This window comes from Python bivittatus, unplaced genomic scaffold (genome assembly GCF_059951505.1).
Source record: "Python bivittatus isolate LINGU-HERP-01145 unplaced genomic scaffold, Pbiv_v1 ctg000020_np1212, whole genome shotgun sequence".
Lineage (NCBI taxonomy): Eukaryota > Metazoa > Chordata > Lepidosauria > Squamata > Pythonidae > Python > Python bivittatus.
The window spans coordinates 64,526,843-64,552,910 of NW_028277030.1; the positions used below are offsets into that span (position 1 = coordinate 64,526,843).

The 26,068-nt window shown below is 37.3% G+C and overlaps 1 protein-coding gene across 2 annotated transcripts in view; it reads right to left on the reverse strand.

The window, feature by feature from the left end:
* Positions 1-26,068, reverse strand: part of TBC1D32 (TBC1 domain family member 32) — a 98,030-nt gene that overhangs the window by 48,587 nt on the left and 23,375 nt on the right. For both annotated transcript variants that reach the window (XM_088139995.1, XM_088139991.1), the window contains exons 14-23: positions 25,410-25,499; positions 24,592-24,734; positions 23,344-23,474; positions 20,769-20,970; positions 16,406-16,488; positions 12,447-12,585; positions 12,074-12,161; positions 9,381-9,499; positions 6,787-6,903; positions 3,773-3,861 (exon numbers count right to left, since the gene is read on the reverse strand). In XM_088139995.1, coding sequence (XP_087996121.1) covers positions 3,773-3,861; positions 6,787-6,903; positions 9,381-9,499; positions 12,074-12,161; positions 12,447-12,585; positions 16,406-16,488; positions 20,769-20,970; positions 23,344-23,474; positions 24,592-24,734; positions 25,410-25,499 — 1,201 coding nt within the window. The remainder of the gene's footprint in view (positions 1-3,772; positions 3,862-6,786; positions 6,904-9,380; positions 9,500-12,073; positions 12,162-12,446; positions 12,586-16,405; positions 16,489-20,768; positions 20,971-23,343; positions 23,475-24,591; positions 24,735-25,409; positions 25,500-26,068) is intronic.

The following is a 26,068-nucleotide window of genomic DNA, read 5'->3' on the forward strand; positions in this document are numbered from 1 at the left end:
TGGAAGAGAACCTGTTGATGCAGTAAGAGAGAAGTAAAGGTGTTTTGCCTCTCTTATTGCTATGGCATAGCTCCTAAGACCCCGGCTCAGTCAGATCCGTTTTTTGTTTTCCTCCACTGACACTCTAGGCATCACTTCTATTGCTTCATCTCCCAGAAGTCCTCAATATACTAAAGTGTTATAGCCATAGCCATAAGCCAACAATGCCTTCTGTAGTCAAAATCCTTCCATGGTATTTGATTCTAATAAAAAATAAAATCACATTGAATCAGGCTGTTTCTTGATGCTTTCTCGCAAGCAGATTATCAACTGGACCTATTTTCAGTTTCTATTCCCACAAAAACGTGGACTCTTCCCATCATTTTTTCAAATACCACAGCTCCTTTATGTATTAAAAAAGAAACTAATAATAAGAGCAGTTAAGCAGAATTGGAGTAGTTCCGAAATGTTAATCTGTAATCTTGTTCCCATGCAGAATAGGAAACCATAAAAGAGCAGAACCCACAAGTAGAAAGCTTTTAATTAAAAGTACAAGTGTTATGAGTAACTCGGTGAGACTACAGTAATCAAGTGCTGCTACAAGTCTATTTTTAAAAATCAATCCAAATCAGATGAGGAAAAGAAATTGAGTAACACTAGATTGAACCAATTTTTAACTATGTTACCCATGTTCTTTCAGAAAAATGGACGAGGAAAGGAAGGCAATTCTGATTTAAAACAAAAAACAAAAACTAATATAGAAGCAATCTTTGTTTTTTCTTTTTCCAAAATAAATAAATAAAAAAAAACAGCTTTCATGTCTATCACAGAGCTTGATCTTATCTGTGTTATTTTCCCAAGAACTTATTTTCATGGGCAGGTGGAAGAAGAAACCATCAAAGTAATAGCAATAGACTCTACTTTTCATCTCATTTTTCTGCTGCTAAAAATGGCAAAACACTTCTGAAAATGCTACCTAGAAACTGCATGGACTTGCCCATGTAACTGCCACGAATCAAGTCTGACTTGAAGATTTTATATATCTATATCTGTGTGTGTGTGTGTGTGTAAATAAAAGCGCAAAGCTGCTACAGGCAATACAAAAGTAACTATTTTTGTCCAGCCAACATATTCATGAGTTTTATATGCTTTGTTCATAAAATTATTCTCCATGAACTTCAGGAAAATCACTCATTTGTTGGTATATCTCAAGGAGTGATACCGTAAGATTAATAAAATCAATACTTAGGCATTCAATATGCATGCAAACATTTATGCAACAAACAGAATTCCTCATAGGTTTATGATTTATGATCATGTCATTTTATAATGTTTTGAATCTGAAAAGCTTGAATTATTTACAACTAATCAGTTTTTTGGGGGGGGAAACAGTGTTATGATGTACTCAGAAAACAATGCAATCTTTAAAAAGTACACCAATGCCTTTTTATATCCATAATGCCTTTGACAGTTTAATCTATTGTACCAGAAATAAAACATAAATATTGGCATTAAGCTGAGATTCCCCCCACCCACAAGAACCACGTGAGGCATGGGCTAGATGGCAGGGCTAGTCTACAGTGGCCCCCATGCGTTACAATTTGTGTCCCTCCGTGGTTTGTGCAGGGCTTTCCCTCTTGGCATTCCATGAAGCAATTAAAACAACATTATCCCACCATGCTCTTAACAGTTGATGGGTGCTCATCTGGGCATGGATTAATAGTTTTAATATGTTGTTTTATATAAGTGTGTTATGTTGTACAGGGTCTTTGAACTGGAGTAGGTTACAAAAATTGTAAACAAACATATAAATAAATAAATGCAAATTAAATCACTAGTCTAATTTAAATCCAAAGAAAATTGTTGATAACAATTTCTAATTGTTATATCATTCTAAATCAGTTTTTGTTAACTTCTCTCTGAATTTTGCTTTTAATCGTTCGTTAAAAACCACTGAATATCTTAGACTATGAGTGATAGGTGCTCTATTTCATTCTTGGTTTCTTGCACTCAGAGGCATAATTTTATCTGTAAATGCTGTTTACAGACAAATCAAACAAGAAACTAATAGAATGTTCTTCATTAAAGTCTGGCATGTTGCATGATCATTAGTATGTTGTCAATAAAACTGACAACATACCAATTTTCTAGGACGTTGTATATTAAGAAAGCAAAGCTTCCTAGAACTATTGAAAAAGATGTTCCATAAAATATAATTAAAAGTTTACTTAGATGGGGGAACTGGAATAAATTGCACTTGCTATGTTTTTTAAATAAAAACCAGAATGGCTGCAGTATAATTTCCAACAAACATAAAACAAAAATAGAGGTAATAAGATGGCTGATTATTAAAGCCGCACAGTGGTTCAGTTTCAATTCCAAAAATGTGCTTTCAAGCTCATGGGAGCACAACCAGAGTACCTGTCTGCAGCTCCTTACAGGAACTCCCCATACTGTGTTCTCTCCTAAGAGAGGCAATGAAGACCAACAATAAAATATCTAATATAGGAAATGAACTAAAACAACTATATTAATAACTAGTCTTGACAGGTAGTAAGATTACTGGAAGAGAATAATGGTTTTAATCCAGATAATGCATCTTCAAAACAGAGAATCCAATTTAAATTCCTTATGCGCTGAGAAAGCCTTGTGGCACTTCAGGTACAAATCAAAAGCTAAAATTAACTTGGGGCTTGTCATTATGCTCAGAAAGGACATGCATATATAACTGAATGACAATTACTTTAGCACATTTTCTTGAGAACATGCTGAGTTACTTTCTTTGGGGGAATGCTGCACATTCTCAAGAGTGTTAATGAACTGCTGTCAGAAAGACTGGGAAACTGCTGACTTTTGAACTGAAATCTATTGGGAAATCTATTTTTTTAAGACTCCCCAGCAGTCTTATCGAACAGAGATCTACAACTCCTGCAAATTTTTCCAAGCAGAGCCATCCCTCAAAATGGTAGCTTTGGGGAAAGGGCAAGCATTATGAAAGAGGAAACGCATATTCCTATGCTCATTCATAATACTGCAGATAAAGATTTCCTGCAACAAATACACTAAACAATTGCAGGGACTAAACAACATTGCCAGGTATCTGAACTTATGCCTCCTGTGATCTTTAATTCTAAGAATTTGCACAGAAGTGGGGGGCGGGAGAGAAAAAAGAACCCTAAACTAGAGAAAGTGGCAAACAGTTATGAACATAACAAAACAAAAATTGTTCTGTTAGGTGTAGCCTTCTCTTAACCAGAAAATCTTAGGCATCAGTAGGATTTAGAAATGTGCCCATGAGAGAAAACATCTGGCCTAAACAACACTAACATCAGCTGCAAGGAGCTGAGATACATGTTACGATCGATCTTCCAAGTATACGGCATGATTGGTATGTCATGTTAAGCTAGTGCATCAGGATTTGTGAAATACACCCAACAAAACACCTACAATCTGGAAGTGACTTATAATAAAACAAGAAAAAGGCAATCGTACAGAATTCCATTTTCAGATCATGATACTATAAAAGCCCCAGAAGAGTTTGGCTCTGATAAGAGATCTCTCCAAAAAGGAATACTTGCTGGCTGTGTATTTCTAGCTACCAAATACTGAGTATCATAGTTCAATGCATACTAAATATCAATGTGAGCTATTTTACTTGTCTCCATCTTCCTTCCTACTTTGCTAACATTCATAAGAACTCATTTTAATTGGCACTGGTAATAAGAAGTTACAGACAGGTGAACAAGTTATACATTATACCTTGTTAAATAAATCAGACCAGAAAGCACCTTACCTCAGCCCAAAGGTATGGGACTGCTCGTAGTTGAATAATGAATGGATTTTAGCTTCAGAGTTAACAACTATAAGCCTGTCAATTATATCCTGAAATACAAAAACTGGTTTTACCAACTTTTGATCATCATCACTTCAGTTGCTATTAGTCTTTTAAAGGAAAAACAGCAAAGCCTTTATATTATTACTGAAGAATTCTCACTAAAGTTTTGTTTAAAGTATATGAATACTTGATCAGAATACCTTTAGATGTTCTAGGCTTTAAATACTGAATTGCCTTATAACATACTTTTATACAGAGACATATCTAGGGGGGAGGTTGAAAAAAGGCAAGATGGTAGCTGAGGGACAAGCCTTCTATTATATGATCATGGACCCACTACCATACTTTTTTGACACATACACACACGTGCACCTGCTGTTATATTAACAAGAATGAGTTCAGTAAATTGTTGTCTTATTTTCCCCATTTCATCTAACTCTTATGCAAAACAAACTGCTAGAGAAATGGAACCATATACATATCAGATACTTCGTGTATTTAATAATATATTTATTATTAGATCAGGGAAAACCTCAATGAATAATTAGAAAATAAAATCCCTACAAGGAAATCAGTTCCTAAATGGAAGCTTGCTTGTTTCCAGAAAGGGTAAGATTTGGGAAGCACTGATCACGTCAGTATTAAGATTCAGCAGATATCTGAAATTTACCAACATACTAGAAGTGTGCTTTGAAATAAATTTACATTCACAGGATGGAAGAATGGCTCACAAAATCTGCAAGTAATATAGCTGAGCCCTGTGACCACCTGTAGCCTTGACTGCTGATAAGAGCAAGGTTTTTCATTTATCAATGATCTTCCTCCAAAAGCTTCATAGGGAGATATGAAGGATAAATGTGGCTGTCCAAAAGAGAGCTGACATCACTTTTTAATTCTTCATCTTGTCCAAAAATGGTTGTATTTCTCATCTGCCTAATTAATACCTAGTTTATTCGCCATGACTGGCAAAGAGAAATATACTTACTTACTTAAGTATATTTATTTATACTTTATACTTTGTAAGCCAAATACCTGCAATGCTTTGAACAGGCTACTGAGTTTACAGAAAGCATTTACTGTGGTACTGTAATATGATTTTTTTCCTTCAGCATTTCTTAGATTGGCTAAACAGATTTTCAACCTATGAACACACATGCACACAAGCTCAAATAATTTCAGATTTTTAATTGTAGAAGGCACAAAGGAGATGACTACGAAGAATGACTTTGCCACATATTTGGTCCAATATATAAAATTGTGAAGGACTTTTGTTCTGTCATATCAGAATTGTGGGGTACCACAAGGAATGATTTTTTTCCAATTATTTTTCTCAGGCTTTAGGAGGGAAGGCTTAGCAATTTAGAATTTGAATACAGTGTTAACACTATCATTCTGGCTTTCTTTGAAAATAAAGGGAGACTCTTTTTTAAATTAACACCTTGGTCTGAATATATTTATAATAGCACATTTCTCTTTCTTACTTGCTTTGTTTAATTTCCTGTTACTTTATTCACAACCCAAGGATTTTCTGTTCCAGAAGATATTCCACCTAATTGGTTGACCTTTTTTTAAAAAAAAAATCTTCAAATCTTATTTTTACAAATCTGCTTATATTTATTTGTTTTTTCCTACTTTTCATTCACAAGTTTTTGTTTTAGAAATGCAAACTGTGGATCAGAAATTATCATGCAAATAAAATAGTCTGATCCAAGCTACAGTAGTCAATATTCTTCTATTATCTCAACTGAGTTATAACTTTGATAAGGGAGCACAAGGTGAGACTGATAACAAAATAAAAAGAGAAACGTCTCCAGAGGCACGTGACTTGGGTGGGGAGATATGTAGCCTTTCAAGGCCCTTGAAAAGATTAGATTCACAGACCAAATATCATCTTGGATTCTGTCTTGCTGCTTCAGAGTTGATGGCAAGAGCAACATCCATGTTTTATCATCTTTCTGCTATTGTATGAACTATAGCAAAACAAATTATAGGGTACACTTTTAACTGTCTAAAGTACTAAGTATAAATTCTGATTTTTAAAATTCTTATTATCATCTTCATCATCACCACCACCACCACCACCACCACCACAACCTTCATCTTAATCAGCTTTGACAGTCTTTCAAGAAGTGGCCAGATATTAGATAACTGAGTTGTAGTCACACAGATTGCTGTAAGGGTTCATCACAGACCTAACCCAATTTAAGTCTCTTGAGAGCTCTGTCAATATGGCATCATGATGTTTCCAGTCAAAAGAAAGAACAGAATAAACTAGGTTAAGCAGATACCTTTTATAATTAGGGCAATTTACAAAAGTGGCCTTTGAAAAATGCAACACATAAAAGCAAATAACTGCTTGACAAAACAGTCCTTCCCCATGTAGGTACTTTTTCAATGGAAAAAGGACAAAGATTCCCTTCTGAGAATAGGTTGAGAAATGAAGTTGATATTTTTTTGAAGGAAGAACTGAAAGACCTTTCTAGCTGAGTTATCTATGACCAAAGCACAAGTTCCAAGCAGAGTCACTTCCCTAACACTTCAGAAAGTAAAATCTCAATTTTTGGTCTGTCAAGACCAAGAAAGAGAAACCAAGGATTTCTAACTCTAGCTGGAAATTACTTATAAATTGTCTTTATTTAGTTATGCAGGCTTCCTCACATATATGATTTATATTATATAAATAATATTTTTTCCATAATCATATCTACCACTTACGTGGCAGATTTGTACGAAGACAAAAGAAAGTAGCTTTTGCAAATTAAACTTTTGCTATGATTATGGAAGAAAACAGATCCACACAGGAGTAATCTGCGCATATACTGCCCTCATGCTGCATGCAATAAAACTGCCAAAAACATATTCAAGATTTATTACCAACTTAGTAGAAAATCCAAACTTTACATTTTTATCATTCCTTGCAAAAGAATCACTCTACAAACCTTCTTAAGAGGATAAGAGAAAATAGTACTTACAATAATATCTGTAGGACCTTCACGAAGAGAATACTCTGGTTTATTAGGTATCTCTTGATCACCTATCAGTTCAGAAACAGCAGGGCAGGACAGCAAATTTATCAGAGCTAGAAAAAACTAAAGAGGATGATGATATGGTAGACAAGACAACAATATTGGCAATTTATTTAAAGCCTTTACAAAGTCATTACCATTTACTTTGGGAAAATGTATAAAATATCTAAAATTTTATCACACCGGTTTTGACTTATAGGCTTGTCTTGAAGCTTTTGATAGAGAGCAAGACTAGCAAATGGTGATTATTCACAGGCTGCCTTCCATGGATAACAGAGTAGAAAGAATCCCATCCAATACCAATCTCGCATCAAGAACTATAACTTCCTGAAATTAATATAAGTTCCTGAAATCAGTGCAACTAAAAAAAACCAGACACTCCATATAAGGGATTTACAAGCATGAAAGTATAAACCCACCCCCTCCACACACAAAAATAAAAATCTGGTTAAAAGAAACTTTAAAAGGCCTGGGTAAAAAATCATTTCCTTCACTGTAACCGAAAAGCCAGCCTCAACTCCAGCAGCAAGCTATTTAATAATCTAGGCCTGTCACAGAAAAGGCAGAATTAGCTGTTACTGTTCAGCAGGGCAGTGGACCTGCAAACAAGACCATACTGAAGAGTTAGAAGAATGGGCAGGCTGTATGGTCATAGGCAATCCTATAAGTAATCTGGGTCCAAGCCATATAAGACTTAAGTGAGCCTGGAAAGCGTTCTGCTGTTTCAATACAGGGTGATGAGACTGCTCCTGGAAGCACAACTCAGCCCTCCTGCTGTCACAGGGCAGGTTATTTCCCCCAGGCATTTGGGAGGTTTCCTTTAACCTTCCCTTAACACTGGGAGATTAAGTGACCTTTGCTGGCTGATGTTCTTATTATAAGTTGGAATTTGCTCTTTGTGACCTTGGACAATTATTATCTGGATCGTTTAAAGCATTGGTTTTAACTCTGCATGGTGCTCAGAATCACTTTGGTGAGATGGGAGGCCTTATAAATTGTTTAAAATGTAAATAGATAAATAAATCTTCAAGGGCTACCCGGTGAAGAACACACTGCAGGTTCTTTGAGGTTACCAGGGTATGCATCACTGAGTCTGGGACTCTCTCATCCACAAAAAGATGCAACTGGTGATAAATGCCCTCTTTACCACCAATGTCACGTATCTAGTGTCAAGATTGGGTCTGAGAGAACCTCTAACCTGTGAACCTGAATCTTAAAAGGAAGTGTAAACCAATCCAGGTCAGGAGCATCTCCCAAACTCTGAAGTTCAGGCCCTAAAATTAAATTTACCAATTAGAGGGAAAGGTTGCATAGATGGTGGATCAAGTAATTAAAGCCAGCTTGACTGTTAGGTAGCAAATGAGGAAGAACAACAACATCAGAGGCTGCCAAAAGTTTAAATGTTGATGCCTCCAGCTACCTCTTGTCTCAGCTGAAGAGCACTAACTCTGAAGGACAAACCTGTTATCTTCAGCACAGGCTCTTCTGTAGTGGGAATAACACTGGCAAAAATTGGCATCATACAACACTTATATGCTCCTTAGGTGGCAGATGCCACCAAGAGGCTATGGTATTGTCCTTCAGTCTCTCTTCCCCTCCCTCCTTCTCTTCCTTCCCTACCTCCCTCCCTTACAATTCTTACAGAATAGCCTAACATAATAAATTGACCAAACTCTTTTTACTCAGCTTGCAGAATCCATTTAAAAACAATACAAAGCAAAACACACATATTCTTAACTCAACATAGAAGCTGGCCAAATAAAAATCAGTGAAGGAAATTATTGCTATATTGCATAAGAAAAAAAAGAGAGAAGTGTAATAGAATGCAGGAAAGAACTTGATGCTTCACAAAGCAACAGCAATTTCATTATACCGCAGGAATAGTCATTTATTGTTATTTTGCAAAATACACTCGTTTACATTCTAACAAAGAATGTATTATTTGCTGAGTGATGAATAATTGTAAAAACAAAAAAGGATCATGACTTTTATATAGGAATCATTTTTATTCTGGATAATTGTTTTTATTTGTAGTTGTTAGTAAATGCATTTGGTATTATGGCCTCTGGCTGTGAAAATAAAACAGGATTGATTGATACATACTGAAGCTGAAAACATCCTGAAGAGATTACACGTAACTCTTCTAGAAACAATTTTGTTTCTACACCTTAATCTGCTATACTTTGAAAATATGAACCCTGAAATGATTATTTTTGAGTTATTTATTTGAGTTATTTGTTTATTTAAATAATTATATGGCCACCCATCTCACAACAGTGACTCTGGGCAACATACAAAGATTAAAATCCCAAAAATTAGAAAGGAGTTAGACTATATGCTTTTCAGTTTTATGAAGAGTTCCATAATAAGATGAGACTCATACATGGACTAGTAACCTTATGCTATTCTTTTGATGTCCTAGTATCATATTTAAAAAATGGCAAACTACCCAAAGCTTTCCTCAAGAAAACATGGTAATATATTCAGACTTAACATTCACAGAAGTTTATGTGGAGAGAAGAAAAAAAAAATCAATTCACCTTTTGACAGCTTCGGTCAATCGGATCTACTGGTGTTGATCTGGGGTGAGTCATTCGGACATCATCTCTTCCACACTCCAGAACACCCCACAACTCAGTAACAAGGGCCTTTATAAATCCTAGGAAAAAGTGTTTATTCATAATGACATATATCTACTAAAAGAACTGTATCTGCTAGCAGGTAAAAAATGTTCCTCTTCACCCTTGATCGCTTACTCTGGGGGAAATGCATGACTTTTGGGGATATAACTAGAAGATACAGGAAGAAGGACAATAGGAGGAGTGCTTGTATAATGTTGATGTAACCAAGGAACTCAGCAGAAATCCTAAGAAAAGATATTGGACAGGAATATTTTCTTAATCGTCATCACAGAATATTTTCCATTATTAATGTTACTCTGATTGTCCTACTATAGTCCTTAAACAATAGCACAATGTTTCTTTCATAATATGCATAATTTAGTACTAGATTCTTAAAATTTTATTTGTAAAAGCTCCTTTTTCTGGTATATATTTGGCAGTCTAGTGGAAACTGATTGATTGATTGGTTGATTGATTGATTTATGCACCCATCCATCCACTCCACATTCTAGATGGTAACTTTACTTATAATTCCATGTGACTGTTCTGGCAGATTCAGTATCTTATTAAATAGTTGGCTCTTTGTTCTCTTTCATCTATCAAGAGATCAGTGCACCTGTTTTAACTGTAACCGCTGAATTTTATATTTCCAAACCAGCTATTATTAGCTTGCCTTTTTTTTCCAGCAAATTCTGGGACGGTCTTTAGTACAGTCAAATGCCACTGATATATCTGATATGACCCAGTTTACCTGTCTAGGCACTCTCCTTCACTGCATTTAAGACTATAATGAGACATGAGGCAATCATTAACCATACTTTTTCTCCTATGTTCTTCTTCAATCATTATCCCTGAAGAAGAGTTCTGGGAGAGCCAAAATCTTGCAAACTTTTATAAACCTTCACTTGGTTTAACAGAAATAAACATTACAGATTCTGAGTAACTCATTGTGTCCAGACACACATGAGAAAAAAAAAAAAAGCCGTGCACTTGATTTCCATCAGTTAATGTACAATTATTTAATTATATACCTTTCCAAGACAGCTAAGTGATATTAAAGAAAAAATAATAATTATCCCATACTTTCTGTGAGTGGACAAGAGGGGATGCACAATACTTGATAAGAATTTATGAGACCCTTCCCTGACCGACACTGTTAGCATGCTGCTGTTGCATCCAGACATATACAGTAAACAGAGATCCTCTTTTAACCAGTGGCTTGCTCCTTTCCAACCTTTATTTGTTGTAAGCGATTCACAAAAGATACTCATAGATTGCTGGAAGAATGGAAAACCTGTTCTCCTTGAAAATTGCTGAAGCATCTGGAGGACTGACATGGATTCAGTCTGAAGAAGGAGCACAACACCGAGGAGAAGAACCATATTTATTGCAACACTTGTTGGGTGTCTGCTTTACAAGAGGGACCCTGAACAATGGAGAACCAAAAATTTTTGTAGAAGTTGAGGGCTACAAGGCGGGAAATCCTGGAGATCTGACTGGCTGGCCAGTTTGGGAAAGCTGAGGAGGTCTTTGTCAGTGTACCTGGGGTTACTCCTATTGTTAGGCAAGATGGAATGTGGAGGTTATCAGCTGATAGAGGATGGAATGTTGGGGTTTCTCTGTGTTGCAACTTGTGAGGAAGCTTCTATTTGGTTTAGATGGGATTGCAGGGAAGCTTTGTCTGGGACAGGGAGGTTCAGTTTGGGTCTGATGGGATTAGGCAAAGAGATGAACTGGGTTTGACCCTGGTCATATCCAAAAGACTGGGGCGGGAGGGGGGAGAGAAGGTGTATTTTGTGTGTTAGGTTTATTTTCTCCACTACAGCACAAACTCACAAGAATGGATCAGCAAAGACAGGGAAGATTCCATTATACCCACGAAGTAAGCAAGCATATTTTCTTCTCCATGTACAGATTTTTTTTTTTTAATCCATTCAATCATGTCTGATTCTTGGAGACTACCTGGCAAGTCCCTGCAGTTTTCTTGGCAAAGTTTTTCAGAAGTTGTTTGTCACTGCTTCCTTCTAGGGCTGAGAGAAAGTGACTGGCTCAAGGTCACCCAGCTGGCTTCATGCCTAATGCAGGACTAGAATTCACAGCCTCCTGGTTTCTAGCCTGATGCCTTAACCACTACGCCAAACTGTCTTTCCACAAAGTAATTTACATCACATTAAATATGCAAAAGTCTATATTCCAGGGCATACTGGAAAGTTCCATACATGAAACCCTGTTTTTTGCACATCCCTGATTACAAATATCCAGCTGGATAATACCCATGCACCTATGAATTATATACGCTAATCTTTTGTCTGTTTCAATGCAATGCTGCCTAAAATTGCAAATATACAGGACATGGTTCATGTTCCTCAGTCTCTTGGGCTGCTGAACTCACTCGTTCCCTTCCCTCGTGGTACTTTTCCTCCTCCTCTACACAAAGCCATAAACTATCCTCAGGACTAGCACAAAATCAAAGGATAATCAAATAAATAAACATAGAATATAATTATCAATGTGGGAGAGATGTTCTGATGTAGACAGAAATCATAGTTACACTACTGAGCTTTAATTACAATGATATACAATAAAATGAATATCAAGCAAAACAAAATTACCCGAATTTTGTAGAGCTACAGCCCCAGGGGCAGTTGCAGCTACTTGTGAAACAATTACTCCGTAGCCAAACTTTTCACATCCACTTGCCTGGCACAAACAAGAGTATATATTAGTCCCCAAATGTATAATTTTCACAGAATGAGCATAATTTAAATGAGACAATAATTAGTAGTAGATTTTTATATATACATATCTTGTTTGTTTGGATTTGATAATCAAATGTATCATTAGTCTCTAAGTAGCATTCTGAGACCAATACATAGCTCTGACAGGAAAAGGTTATGGTACAAGTAATCAAGTTATTTGGACAAGTGAAAACATTGTTTTATGAGTTTCCATTCTAACTATTTTTTTAAAAATGATAATGCCAACCTGAAGGTTCTTCATGAACCTGTTGAACATGAAAGTTACACATTCAGTGACTGTTCCTGTGTTCTGTAAAAGGAGAAGACCTTTCGGTGTGGCAGCAAAATTTAGCAAGTCATCCAACAATGTTTCTTCTAGTACAATACTGGGAGAGAAAAACAATCAATACAATTTTGTAAGTAGAACAAACAGCAAAATGAATCAAATTCTTCCCCCATAAAAAAGATAACACCACGTAAAGCTTTGTTTTGTTTTTCTTACACAAAGGATGCCTTTGTAATACCAAAGACATATGCTATTCTGTTAACACATAATGTTTGTTATGAAAATGTTTCCCTTCCATATTGCCTACATTGCCCAACCCACCATCTGACTGCAATTAATCCATGTGGAAAATCATCTGCATATCTATGTTTCCTCTACCTACACTGCAGCTGTCTCCCCTGAAGGTCCAATATTCTCTAATAGGCTTGGCTATTAACTCTGCTAAGCACATTTTTTTCTCTAATGCACAGCAACAAAAGTCCCCATGTCTTCAAATCAGAAATTTTATTTATGGTTATGAAAAAGATCTCTATACCACTTCTCATTGAAAAGAATCTGACAATGCTTTAAAAAATCCTAAATCCTAGAATTAAAATATTTTTTAAAAATCCAATAAAAGTAAACATTAACGAGGGCCTACTTAATACTTGATTTTGAAAAAGAGGTCTAGAACTCATGAGTATTATAGCTGATCTACTCGAGATTAGATTAATCCACAGAGAAGGATTAATCTACTTTCTTGTCCCTGGCAAGCAGCAATCTGCAAATTTGATCACAAGGAGCAAGACCTCTCTCAAAGATGTTAAGTGCCCAGGAGTAATTGAAATAAAAAATGTTTTGGGCATCTGAAATGTTTAGGGTTACCTGTACTTTGAATGGTGAAAAGAAAGCAGGATCTTTTAAAAACAGTGTTCATTTCTATATTCAAAAGAAGCTCTGGGTTGTTGTTTGTTGTTGTTATTATTATTTGATCTCTGTTTCATTATTCAAGAAAAAGAGGTTCCAGAAAGAAGGATAGTTACAAAGCATGATGATAGGTATAATCCAGTGTGAGAAATGAACCACTAGCGTCAATTCTCAGATAGGTATAATTTAGATGAGACTGGTATGGGCCCACAGCTTCCTTCTATTATTACCGAATAACAATGAAGACAATTAAGAAACACTTGTGCTCATAGTACCAATCTCTCAACTCTGATTTCTCACATTAACAGTCCACGTAATCTATGGAATTTGCTTCTAAATTTGCAGAGAATTATATTCTTGAGCCAGCGTAGACCTAAAGCAACCTACAATCTGCAAATCTAGAGCCATCTTTTGCAGTGCAATAGAGATAAAACTCTGTAGAGTTGAGTTTGACTTCTGATGATTATATGACTGATTCCAGGCAGTTTTCTAGGCAACTATATGGAAGGGGTTTGTCCATGTCTTCTTCTGCAATGTTTTTTTCAACTTCTGAGTATAGCTTACAGCCTCTTATATACTATTACGGAAAGCTGGAGTATAAAACTTACAGTTAATATACTTTCAGTCAGGGCCACAAGATCTTGGTCCTGGCTAGTTAGACTGAAACTTGCATAGAAATTTTATGCTAAAGACAAAACTCAAACTATGAAGCACTATAAAGTAAACTACAAGTTAAAGCCACCTGTGCCCTGCACGTAGTCCCAATGCTTTTTGGCCCATCCCGTGACTGAATCTCAATATTTCAGCATAATTCACCAATGTTTAATTATCACCAGGAAAAAAACGAAAGAAAAAGATGGGGCATGATCCATTGGATAGGCTTAAGGCACTTAAAAAAACAAACAAACAAAACCTTAGAAAATTCTGGCTCTGCTTATTCATGTGACATTCTTATGGCATAGCGTTGCCCACTACAGTCCTCCACCACTACAGATACAAGCACATGTTATATCTCCACAAACTACTTGTATTATATTGTATGCATTCACATGCATTGATAAGCCAGAATTTAGAATTGTACTTTCATTATGAATGAGCCCCATCCTTCTCCAAGTGTTTCTCTGCTGCTGCTGGGTTCCTCCTGCTGGTAGGTCCAAAAAAATGTAGTTTGGATGGCTTCCTTTGTGGTTTGTTTTCATTATATGTGTTAACTGGGAACTCTAGTTTGTTTTGCTCCTAACAAAGCAAAATCATATGCCAAAAACAAATAATGTTTTATGATTCTGAATTACTGAGAGAAGAATAAATCAGTCCCTGATTCACATATAATGCTAAACAAACAATGGATGAAGTCACCTGAATTGTTTGCTTCTTATAAGGAAGGATGATGGAAGAGCAATTACAAGCATACAGCTCATTCCTCATAACTCTGAATTATTATTAAAAGCAAACACAAACAGGTAAGATTCATGATTTTTTTCTTTTTCTCATTACGTACTATACAGAAAAGACATGAGTTATTATGATCCAAAGAAAAACATTGATCCAGAAATAGATCTGCCAGAAAACCCAGACGAGAGGATTGGTTTGACCTTCAATAGGCAAAATTCACCCTGCAAATGTTATTATTTTGAAAGCATGGAGGGCATTATATGGGCAGCAAAGCTGTTTTAAACAAAGCACTGAACGTGCTTTTTGTAGTGTTCAAAAGCTAAAGACGAGTAGCAATGCATAATTTAAAAAAATTAAACTGTACATTTATATAATTTTTTTCTTGGAACCAACATTTTATATAAGATACTAAAAAATAAAATAATTGCTCTCCTGTAATTTGGCAGCAATCTGATGTTCACATTTTATAAATACTTACAAAGCTGACAGTACAAAAATTTTAAAAAGCAGCAGTTACTATTATTTAAGCACCTATGGAAAGAACCAGCCATATTTCATATTGATCTAAAATACAGATCACTACCTTGGCAAATATATCATACATGGAACGGAATCATAGAAAAATGTAGTAGAATGCATAGGTGGTTTCAGTGTTTGCTAATGTCATTGTAAGAAAATTATATACACTTGTAGAAATATGGGAACAGACAAAGGGGCGGGGGGGGGGCAGGACTCAAACCCTGGCATCTTCCTGGCCACTTTGAATGCTTAGATAAGCATAAAGTTGGGGTATAAACTTTATCATCATCATCATCATCATCATCATCATCTCCTCCTCCTCCTCCAAGTATGGCTGGAAAAACTCATTTAGAATCCTTGAAAACCACTGCTAATCAACACTGATTAGCAGTGTTTACAGTAATTTCTAGGCTCCCATGAATTCACACATAAAATTCATGAGTTCCAGAAAACACTGAAGCCACACGGATAAAAATAAATAAATGATCATCATCACAGCGCAAGTGCTGATCATTGTGTAAGCAAAGCAGCATCACCCACAAAAAAGACGAGTCACATTTGGCCCTGTTCTTCCCTAAATAATTGAAAACGTCCACTGCATAGCTCAGCCTTCAGGTTTTGCGTAGCAGAAACAGAAAGCCACTGGGTAGGTTTCTGCCTGCGTGTGGTAAGAAGGAGAAGCAGGAAGAACCAAGAGCAATGATGATGACATTAAAAAAGAGAGGGACTAAATTGAATTCTCACTGAGAGATGAAGAAAAAGTGAGAAAAAGCAAAAGTCATAACTGAAAAGGTGAGAGGAGAGCTGAAAACCAAACTAATAGAAGCTGCACCAGCAAAATAACTGAAGAAGAGAAATGAGAGCTGCACCAAAGCTAAAGATGAGGAAACCAGAAAAAGTATTACATATGAGGATAATTAAGCAAGAGAAAAAGTATCTGGGACACTTGTACTACTCCATGCAGTACCTCCATCCCTGTAGCAACAGTAACAACAATTTACAACAAAAAGCCTTTCTAAGCAACAATATCAATTTTTAAATGTTATCCTAATTACATATCAGCAGATTCCCCCCCCCCCCATGCATGTATGAAAGCCACTTACAAACTCTGAGATTCTTGGTTTACTGAAGAAACGTTGTCTGCCCCAGCTACAGGCGTCGGAATTCTCTCCAAAAGCAAACTAGTCTATTGAATGAGAAACAAAAGGCAGAAATTTGGGTTACAATTGTAGAACAAACTTAAATGCTGATCACAAGCAACAAAACATGGTAAGTTAAATACCCAGGAAGAATGGAAACCTTTGTACCCTTTACTCAACTAAACTCGGTATCCATGTTTAGAAAATATTGTTCTGGTTTGTCTGTCTTCTTATGACTAACATAAAATAAATATCTACTTATTAACTGAACAAAAGTTGTACACTTCTCAACATCTTGTCAAGGCCACAATATATCCACAATAGCTAATTTATGCTTCTGTACAAGTGAAACCTCAATTTAATGAACTAATTGGGAGGAGGTGATATCTGTTATTCCCAACTGTCTGTTTAATTAGAAAATATGTTTTCATGGTGATTTATGTCAGTTGGATGATGATATCATTATGCACCCCTTCATGGATCACTGCCTTGTCGTGGCGAAGGGGCTTGCGTAACTCAGTGAAGCCATCAGCTATACCGTGCAGGGCCACCCAAGACGGACAGGTCATGACAGAGAGTTCTGACAAAATGTGGTCCACTGGAGAAGGAAATGGCAACCCACTCCAGTATCCTTGCCAAGAAAACCCCATGGACAATGTGAAAAGGCTAAAAGATATGACGCCGGAAGATGAGCCCCTCAGGTCGGAAGGTGTCCAATATGCTACTGGGGAAGAGCGGAGGGCAATTCCAAGTAGCTCCAGAAAGAGCGAAGCGGCTGGGCCAAAGCCGAAAGGACGTTCAGCTGTGGATGTATCTGGAAGCGAAAAGAAGGTCTGATGCTGTAAAGAACAATATTGTATAGGTACCTGGAATGTAAGATCTATGAACCAAGGCAAGCTGGATGTGGTCAAACATGAGATGACAAGATTGAACATCGACATCTTGGGAATCAGTGAACTGAAATGGACGGGAATGGGTGAATTTAATTCGGGTGACCATTATATCTACTACTGTGGGCAAGAAACCCTTAGAAGAAATGGAGTTGCACTTATAGTCAATAAGAGAGTGGGAAAGGCAGTAATGGGGTACAACCTCAAAAATGACAGAATGATCTCAGTGCGTATCCAAGGCAAACCATTCAATATCACAGTCATCCAAGTCTATGCCCCAACCACTGATGCTGAAGAAGCTGAAGTTGACCGCTTCTATGAAGACCTACAACACCTTCTAGAACTAGCACCAAAAAGATGTCCTTTTCATCATAGGGGATTGGAATGCTAAAGTAGGAAGTCAAGGAGTAATCGGAATAACAGGCAAGTTTGGCCTTGGAGCACAAAATGAAGCAGGGCAAAGGCTAATAGAGTTCTGTCAAGAGAACTAGCTAGTCATAGCAAACACTCTTTTCCAACAACACAAGAGACGACTCTACACATGGACATCACCAGATGGTCAATACCGAAACCAGATTGATTACATACTTTGCAGCCAAAGATGGAGAAGCTCTATACAGACAGCAAAAACAAGACCAGGAGCTGACTGTGGCTCAGATCATGAGCTTCTTACTGCAAAAGTTAGGCTTAAATTGAAGAATGTAGGGAAAACCACTAGACCACTCAGGTATGACTTAGATCATATTCCTTGTGAGTACACAGTGAAGGTGATGAATAGATTTAGAGGATTAGATTTGGTAGACAGAGTGCCTGAAGAACTATGGACGGAGGTCCGTAACATTGTACAGGAGGCAGCAACTAAAACCATCCCAAAGAAAAAGAAATGCAAGAAAGCAAAATGGCTGTCTGATGAGGCTTTACAAATAGCTGTGGAAAGAAGGAATGCAAAAAGCGAGGGTGAAAGGGAAAGATATAAGCAACTGAATGCAGATTTCCAGAGAATAGCAAGAAGAGATAAGAAGGCCTTCTTAAATGAACAATGCAAAGAAATCGAGGAAAACAATAGAATGGGGAAGACTAGAGATCTCTACAAGAAAATTGGAGATATGAAAGGAACGTTTAGTGCAAAGATGGGCATGATAAAGGACAAAAAAGGCAGGGACCTAACAGAAGCAGAAGAGATTAAGAAGAGGTGGCAAGAATACACAGAAGAACTATACAAGAAAGATCTTAATGTCCCTGATGTCCACGCTGGTGTGATCACTGACCTTGAGCCAGACATCCTAGGCAGTGAAGTCAAGTGGGCCTTAGGAAGCATTGCTAACAACAAAGCTAGTGGAGATGACAGTATTCCAGCTGAGTTATTTAAAATACTAAAAGACGATGGTGTTAAAGTGCTGCACTCAATATGCCAGCAAGTTTGGAAAACACAACAGTGGCCACGGGATTGGAAAAGGTCAGTTTACGTTCCAATTCCAAAGAAGGGCAATGCCAAAGAATGCTCAAACTATCGCACAATTGCACTCATTTCACATGCTAGCAAGGTTATGCTCAAAATCCTACAAGCTAGGCTTCAGCAATACATGAACCGAGAACTACCGGATGTACAAGCTGGGTTTCGAAGAGGCAGAGGAACTAGAGACCAAATTGCCAACATTCGCTGGATCATGGAGAAAGCACGAGAGTTCCAGAAAAATATCTACTTCTGCTTCATTGACTATGCAAAAGCCTTTGATTGTGTGGGTCACAACAAACTGTGGCAAATTCTTAAAGAGATGGGAGTACCAGACCACCTTACCTGTCTCCTGAGAAATCTGTATGCGGGCCAAGAAGCAACAGTTAGAACCGGTCATGGAACAACCGATTGGTTCAAAATAGGGAAAGGTGTACGACAAGGCTGTATACTGTCACCCTGCTTATTTAACCTATATGCAGAGTACATCATGAGAAATGCCAGACTGGAAGAATCACAAGCCGGAATTAAGATTGCAGGGAGAATCATCAACAACCTCAGATATGCGGACGATACCACCCTAATGGCAGAAAGTGAAGAAGAACTAAAGAGCCTCTTGATGAGGGTGAAAGAGGAGAGTGCGAAAGCTGGCTTGAAACTCAACATTAAAAAAACTAAGATCATGGCATCTGGACCCATCAATTCCTGGCAAATAGAAGGGGTAGAAATGGAAGCAGTAACAGACTTCATTTATTTGGGCTCCAAGATCACCGCAGACAGAGACTGCAGCCATGAAATTAAAAGATGCTTGCTCCTAGGGAGGAAAGCTATGGCAAGCCTAGATAGCATATTAAAAAGCAGAGACGTCACCTTGCCGACAAAGATCCGCATAGTCAAAGCTATGGTTTTTCCAGTAGTAATGTATGGCTGTGAGAGCTGGACCATAAAGAAGGCTGAGCGCCGAAGAATTGATGCCTTTGAACTGTGGTGCTGGAGAAGACTCTTGAGAGTCCCCTGGACTGCTAGGAGGTCAAACCAGTCAATCTTAAAGGAAATCAACCCTGATTGCTCATTGGAAGGATCGATAATGAAGCTCAAGCTCAGATACTTTGGTCACCTAATGCGAAGAGAGATCTCTTTGGAGAAGACCCTGATGCTGGGAAAGATTGAAGGCAAAAGGAGAAGAGGACGGCAGAGGATGAGATGGTTAGATAGCATCACTGAAGCAATGAGCATGAAACTGAGCAAACTCAGGGAGGCTGTGAAGGACAGGAAGGCCTGGCGCAATATGGTTCATGGGGTCACGAAGAGTCGGACACGACTTAACGACTAAACAACAACAATCATTATGCAAACAATGTAAACCATCATGGACTTTTGGTATCTTGCATGGAAAACCTGATGTAGCAAGGTCCTATAAATTGAGGTTCACTATACAAAAATGGCTACAGACTATATGCATTGGTTTTTAAACATCACATGCCACAATAACGTTAAGTGAGTAACAAAGTCCTCCCTTGCTACGGGACAATCATGCCCCAGCCAAAAACCAATATATATTTTAGCATTACTCATTTGATAAAGTGTGTGTGTGTGTGTGTGTGTGTGTGTGTGTGTGTGTGTGTGTGTGTGTGTGTGTGTGTGTATATTTGGTTCCTTCAAGTCAGTATTTGACTCCTAGCAACTGCCTGGACATGTCCCTGCAGTTTTCTTGGCAAGATTTTGGAAGTGGTTTGCCCTTGCCTCCTTCCTAGGGCTGAGAGAGAGTGACTGGCCCAAGGTCACCCAGCTGGCTTTGTGCCTAAAGCAGGAGTAGAACTCACGGTCTCCCCCTTTCTAGCCTGATGCCTTCACCACTAGACCAAACTGACTCTAAAGTGGTAGTATAAACTATGTGTTTAGATATGAAGAGTGACTTTTAGGAATTCATGCATCCGTGATAGAACCTCTCCACAAGGGCTCTGTAGAACAAGGATAAGTGTACCTTTCTCCAAGCTTCGGCAATAGATTCATGCAACTGATAAGGCAGCAGCACCTCTAAGCCTTCGCAGGTACTATACATCTGGCGGCACACAAAGATGAAAGCCCCTTTGAGGACTGGCAACATCTCAGATCCAGACAAAACAGAAATATCTTCATCAAGAAGCTTCTTTGTAAACTGGGCAATTACATGTGCACCCCTAAGGCTAGAAACAAGGCAAAATCATTAAAAAGCAGTATTCAATTAGCTGTCATAATACGGATGCATGGGTATGACTATAGAAAAGGTGAGATGCGCAGCCTTCCATCTCCTTTTTTTTGGTCCCTCCCTAGAGATCCCAAGATCATGCCCCCAATCTGCCAATTTGATTGTGTCATTATCACGGTATCTACAGAAATAAACTGGTTTACCAAAGTGTATTTCCAACTGTAGAAAGGTCTCCCACTCCTGACTATTAGAATCTTCCCATAGCAAAACAAAAACAAAACAAGAACAGACAAAAACTTAACAAAATATATGAAGGAAATCCCTCTTCTCAATCCTCCAAACCTATAAATCCAAATTATTTAGCTAAACATTCAAAATATTATGATAATCACATTTTTCCCATTGTTCCATCTGTATAACCATAATTTTAGCCCACTTCATCATACATTCTTTCACTTGTTCTTCTGTTTCAAATTTCAATGAAAATTTATACATTTTAGCAATCACATGTTCATCATTTGTACACAATTCCATTTCAAAGTCAGTCTTACAATATTCAATACCGTACATTCTTTTGTCTACTTTGAATCTTTCTGACAACTGTAAATAGGAAAACCATTGACAACTATGTCCCTCTGCCATCAGTTGTTCTCTTAATTTTATTTTGTACTCCCCTTGACAGAATTCTAGTACCACATGGTATGTTAATCATTTGTGTTTGCCTATTGGGAAAATATGTGGCTGAAAGGACTGAAATTTACACTATGTTAAAATCTTAAAGAGAACTTTTATAAAATGATGTACTGTTGGGATATGACACCAGAAAAATTATCTAGAATGTATAAAGGTATTTCAAATCTATGTTGAAAATGTGAAGAACAAGAAGAGTCATTTTATCATGCTTGGTGGACCATGCAAAAAGGCTAGAAGATTTTGGGTTCAAATGCATACACTAATTCAAAGGATTTTAAAGATTAATATACAACTGAAACCAGGACTTTTCCTCTTGGGACTGATGGATAAACAGTTGGGGAAAAAATCAGCAGTAAACAATACCCTAATCAAGGAACTACCAGAGGGAAAAGAATAAAACAAAACAAAACCCACACCCACACCCACACCAATACTGGCAAGGCATGCCACAGTATATAAACAGAGAGCAAACCCCATTCCATTCTAGCACTGAAGATGTTACCTAGCTGGGTAACGAAATGTTTGCAAGAGAACAGCCAAGCTCAGAGAACCCCAAGGACTCCACAGTTGGAAAAAAGTCATAGAACTTTGTTTCTATATATGGTAATGGCAGTGAGATTATTGTACGCACAGAGATGGAAAGATTTGGCAATACCTACAATGGAGGAATGGTTGGTGAAGATGATAGAACTTGCTAAGATGGCCAAACTGACCTGTTTGATTAGAGAAAAGACAATATCTACATTTATTGCTGACTGGAAACCCCTTATGGACTTTTTGCATAAAACAGAAAAAAATGAACTTATGATCTATGGTTTTGATGATTAAATAGGATAGATTACAAAAAGAGAAAGAGATAAATCTACAATTGCACTTATAATTGCTGTAAAGAAGATCAGAATATCTTTTTTATATCTTTTTCTTTCTTTTCTATTTCTCTTCCACCTTTTTTTCTTTTGTTTTTGCACTTTAGCTTTCTCTTCTAGTTCTTCCTCTTTTTTCCTTCTTATTCTATTTTAGTTTGTATTAATTTTTACTCTTGATTTTAAAACTTCCAATAAAATTATAATCATGTTTTTATAGCAGAATTTCTAAAATCCAGTATATTCTCTTAACAAAGAACAGTAGAAAAAGGGAGTCCAACACAGTGTAAAGAGACAGCAACACTTTTGACATTAAAAAAGGGCTTTTTGAAGCAACCTTTTCCCTTTTGGATCATGGTCACTGTCTTTATCAGCATAGACATATCAGGTGCGGCATGATACTTAAAAATCACAAGTAACATAATGTTATTGCACTCAGTTTTTAAAAAGATCCACAAAGGGAAGCTTCCATCCTCCTCCTCAGAATCACAGTGGAGGAAGGGAAGGAGAACATAGAAACCCAAGGTTCCTTCACCTGATATAATTCATTCATTGTTGCCTCTGAACACAATTACATGCTAATCCATGAAACTTACACTTGACCATGGAGAAACTTGAAAATAATTGCTTAAAGACTTTTCAAGTGCCTCCTAGATAATTTATTTTGCAGATGGAGTATGCCCTTGATCTACTAGTTCATAAACATCATAAGATATAAACAAATCATACCACAATCTTGCTATAAAGAAATGGACTTTACTACTGGGATTAGAAGTCAGAGAACTGCTTTCAGTTTTTAAAAGATGTTGTCGTACCTCGTGCTTTCTGTGGCAGAGGGCTTTTCTCCTCCATAAAGAAGTAGTGAAAGACCATCATCTGCAGCAGCAATTCGCGCCAAAATATCAGCTATATGTGTAAGAGTTGTTTCTGGACAATTCAAATTCACCTGTGTGTATATTTAAAAATGTCTGAAGATAATTTACAAGCATAGCTAATAGCAAATTAGCATAACAATATGAGAGCTCAGGCTTCTTTTAATCCTTACTATGAACCAGATCATGTCAATGAAGTTACAGGGTTCTGCTGATACTCTTTCATTTCCACACTGAAATCCTTCCAGTTAGATTAATTTCATCATTTCTCAAAACCTTTTTAAAATGGCCCACTCTTTTCAACCCCCCAAAGATTCCAGCTAAATTTTAAATTGTCCTGACTCTAAGTTCAGTTCACAGAGTTTTCTAAGAACTGGATGTACAAACAAGCAGAGAAAGGTGAAGACTATCTGGGCTAATTCTCCTCTATATCCCCCACTTCCCCCCACCTCAATTATGGGAATTTCTAGCAGAGTGGTACTATAGATTGCATGGTGAAATAAAAAAAAAACCTGACAACTCTGCCATTCCACATCCGTCTTGGATGCATACTTCTCGGAATACTTCCTTCTCTTAGCAGAAGAGCAGATTCAGTTCTAACCCATTATGTTTCATTTCACTGTGCTTGCCAAACTATTTAGAATTTTGCTTGGCTTCAGTCACCATAAGTGATCATTTACGAGCAAAAATAATGGCATTCCTGTTTGAAATTATAGCAATTATGAAGGGGGAAAAAACACCTTAAATATCACCCAGATGGTTTGTTAGCACTGCTGCACAATTATAGACAAGTAACCTGATCCACAAAGTCAAATTCACATTGCAATTCTGTACTGAGTGGAGAAAAAGGCCCATGGAATTCAACAGAACTTACTTCTAAGTAGAAATCACAAGATTATACTGATAGGCTTTGAAACCAGCTTGTTCAACCATTTCTGGATGGGGTATCATACTTAGCAATTAGATATGAATTGAATACATCTAAGTGAAGCTCCCACAAATAACAATTCAGATTTCTTGTATGTTTTACAACCTAAATAAAAATGTAGTCACTTTCAATTCAGTATCTCAAATACAGTGAGTTTGCCAGAGCCTTGACTTTGGCTAGACTCTAGCTGGAACACTGCCATTGTGGGTCCTCCCTACCTCCCCCCCTGCCCGTATTGGAAATTGAATAAAAATGAAAGAAACCTCTGTTCCATTCAGTAAATAATGTACTGGTTGAAGAAGTTCCTCTATCACTGTATTCGTATATAGACATTCAGTGGCACATTCCTTTCGATCACAAAGGACCCTGAGTATATCAGTAATGAGGCCAGCTGGAGAATAATTGCCTGACAAATAAAAAAACAACAAAAAAAAACCTTGTTTCAAAATAGTAGCATGCAACTGATAACCCTAAGGCAAACAGAAAAAGAAAAATACAACAACATGTTTATTTATTTACTTACACAACTTATATGGCCACCTGTCTCACTTAATAATCCTAGGCAGATCACAATAACTGATAAAAACAGAGGTAAAAACAAAACCACCCTTCCCACCAGGCACCAGAACAAACAGCCTCCTGACTCACCCCTATCCTAGCCAGTGTTGGAGGAAAGAGCCAGGTCTTCATGGCCTTCTGGAAGGCTAAGAGGGTAGGAATCTCTCAAATCTCACATGGGAGGCGATTCCAAAGGGGTGGAGTGGCCACCAAAAAGACACACTTCTGAGGTCCCAGCAGGTGACAACATTTAAGGGAGGAGACTACCCTATCTAACCTAGTGGGACAGGCAGATACCTTCAGTGTGAGGAGGTCCTGCAAATAACCTAGTCCTGTTATTCCTTTTCCCTCACTATCACTCTCACTTCTACTCCAAGTCAGATATTAAGGGCTACTGCAGCTTCATAACACATAGGATATTCATCTGTGTCTACAGACATAAGCAGATTAACCCCCAGGAGACACTCTTTCCTCAAAATAAGTTGTTTATAAAATAACAGTGCATATAAATGAGAATTATTACCTGAATGCACAGTAAGGGGTTTGGGGCAATTTGGGGAACAATAAATGAGACGAGTAAACATTATGATGAGGTCTGTCAGTGTCATCAGATCTAGGGAAATCAGAATGGAAAAAAATATTTGAAAATGCAAGCCATGTAAAATGTTTTTAGTAACAATGCGTGGAACAATATTTAGGTACAAATTCAATATAAACAGATGAAGCTGCATTTCCATTTCTTACAGCTTAATCAACTGAAGCCATTAAATGAACCATAATTAGCTAATTTCAAGTATAGTGCTCTTCTAGCAATGTCAAAATAGTTTGTCAGATTCATTTATTCCTCCAAATAATTTAATCAAGAAGGTTTGTTGCTTTTTTTTAACAGCCACAGGGCAAGGAGACCATGTAAAGAAACTCCATCTTATTTTCTAGGATAATGTCTTCATTTTTCCTGTCATAAAATGGTTCATTTCAAACACAAAACCACACTTCCACACTACATGAATGACCACTACCAAGTTACTTCTTCCAGAATCACCATGAAAAAAACTGAAGTTATAATCACAAGTAATGATAAGCCATGGTTTGCATTAACCAGTTGTAGACTTATCCATGAATGGCATGTAACATGACATGGCAAAACACTGACAGTGCTTTGCTTCTTTCCTCATCCTTGGT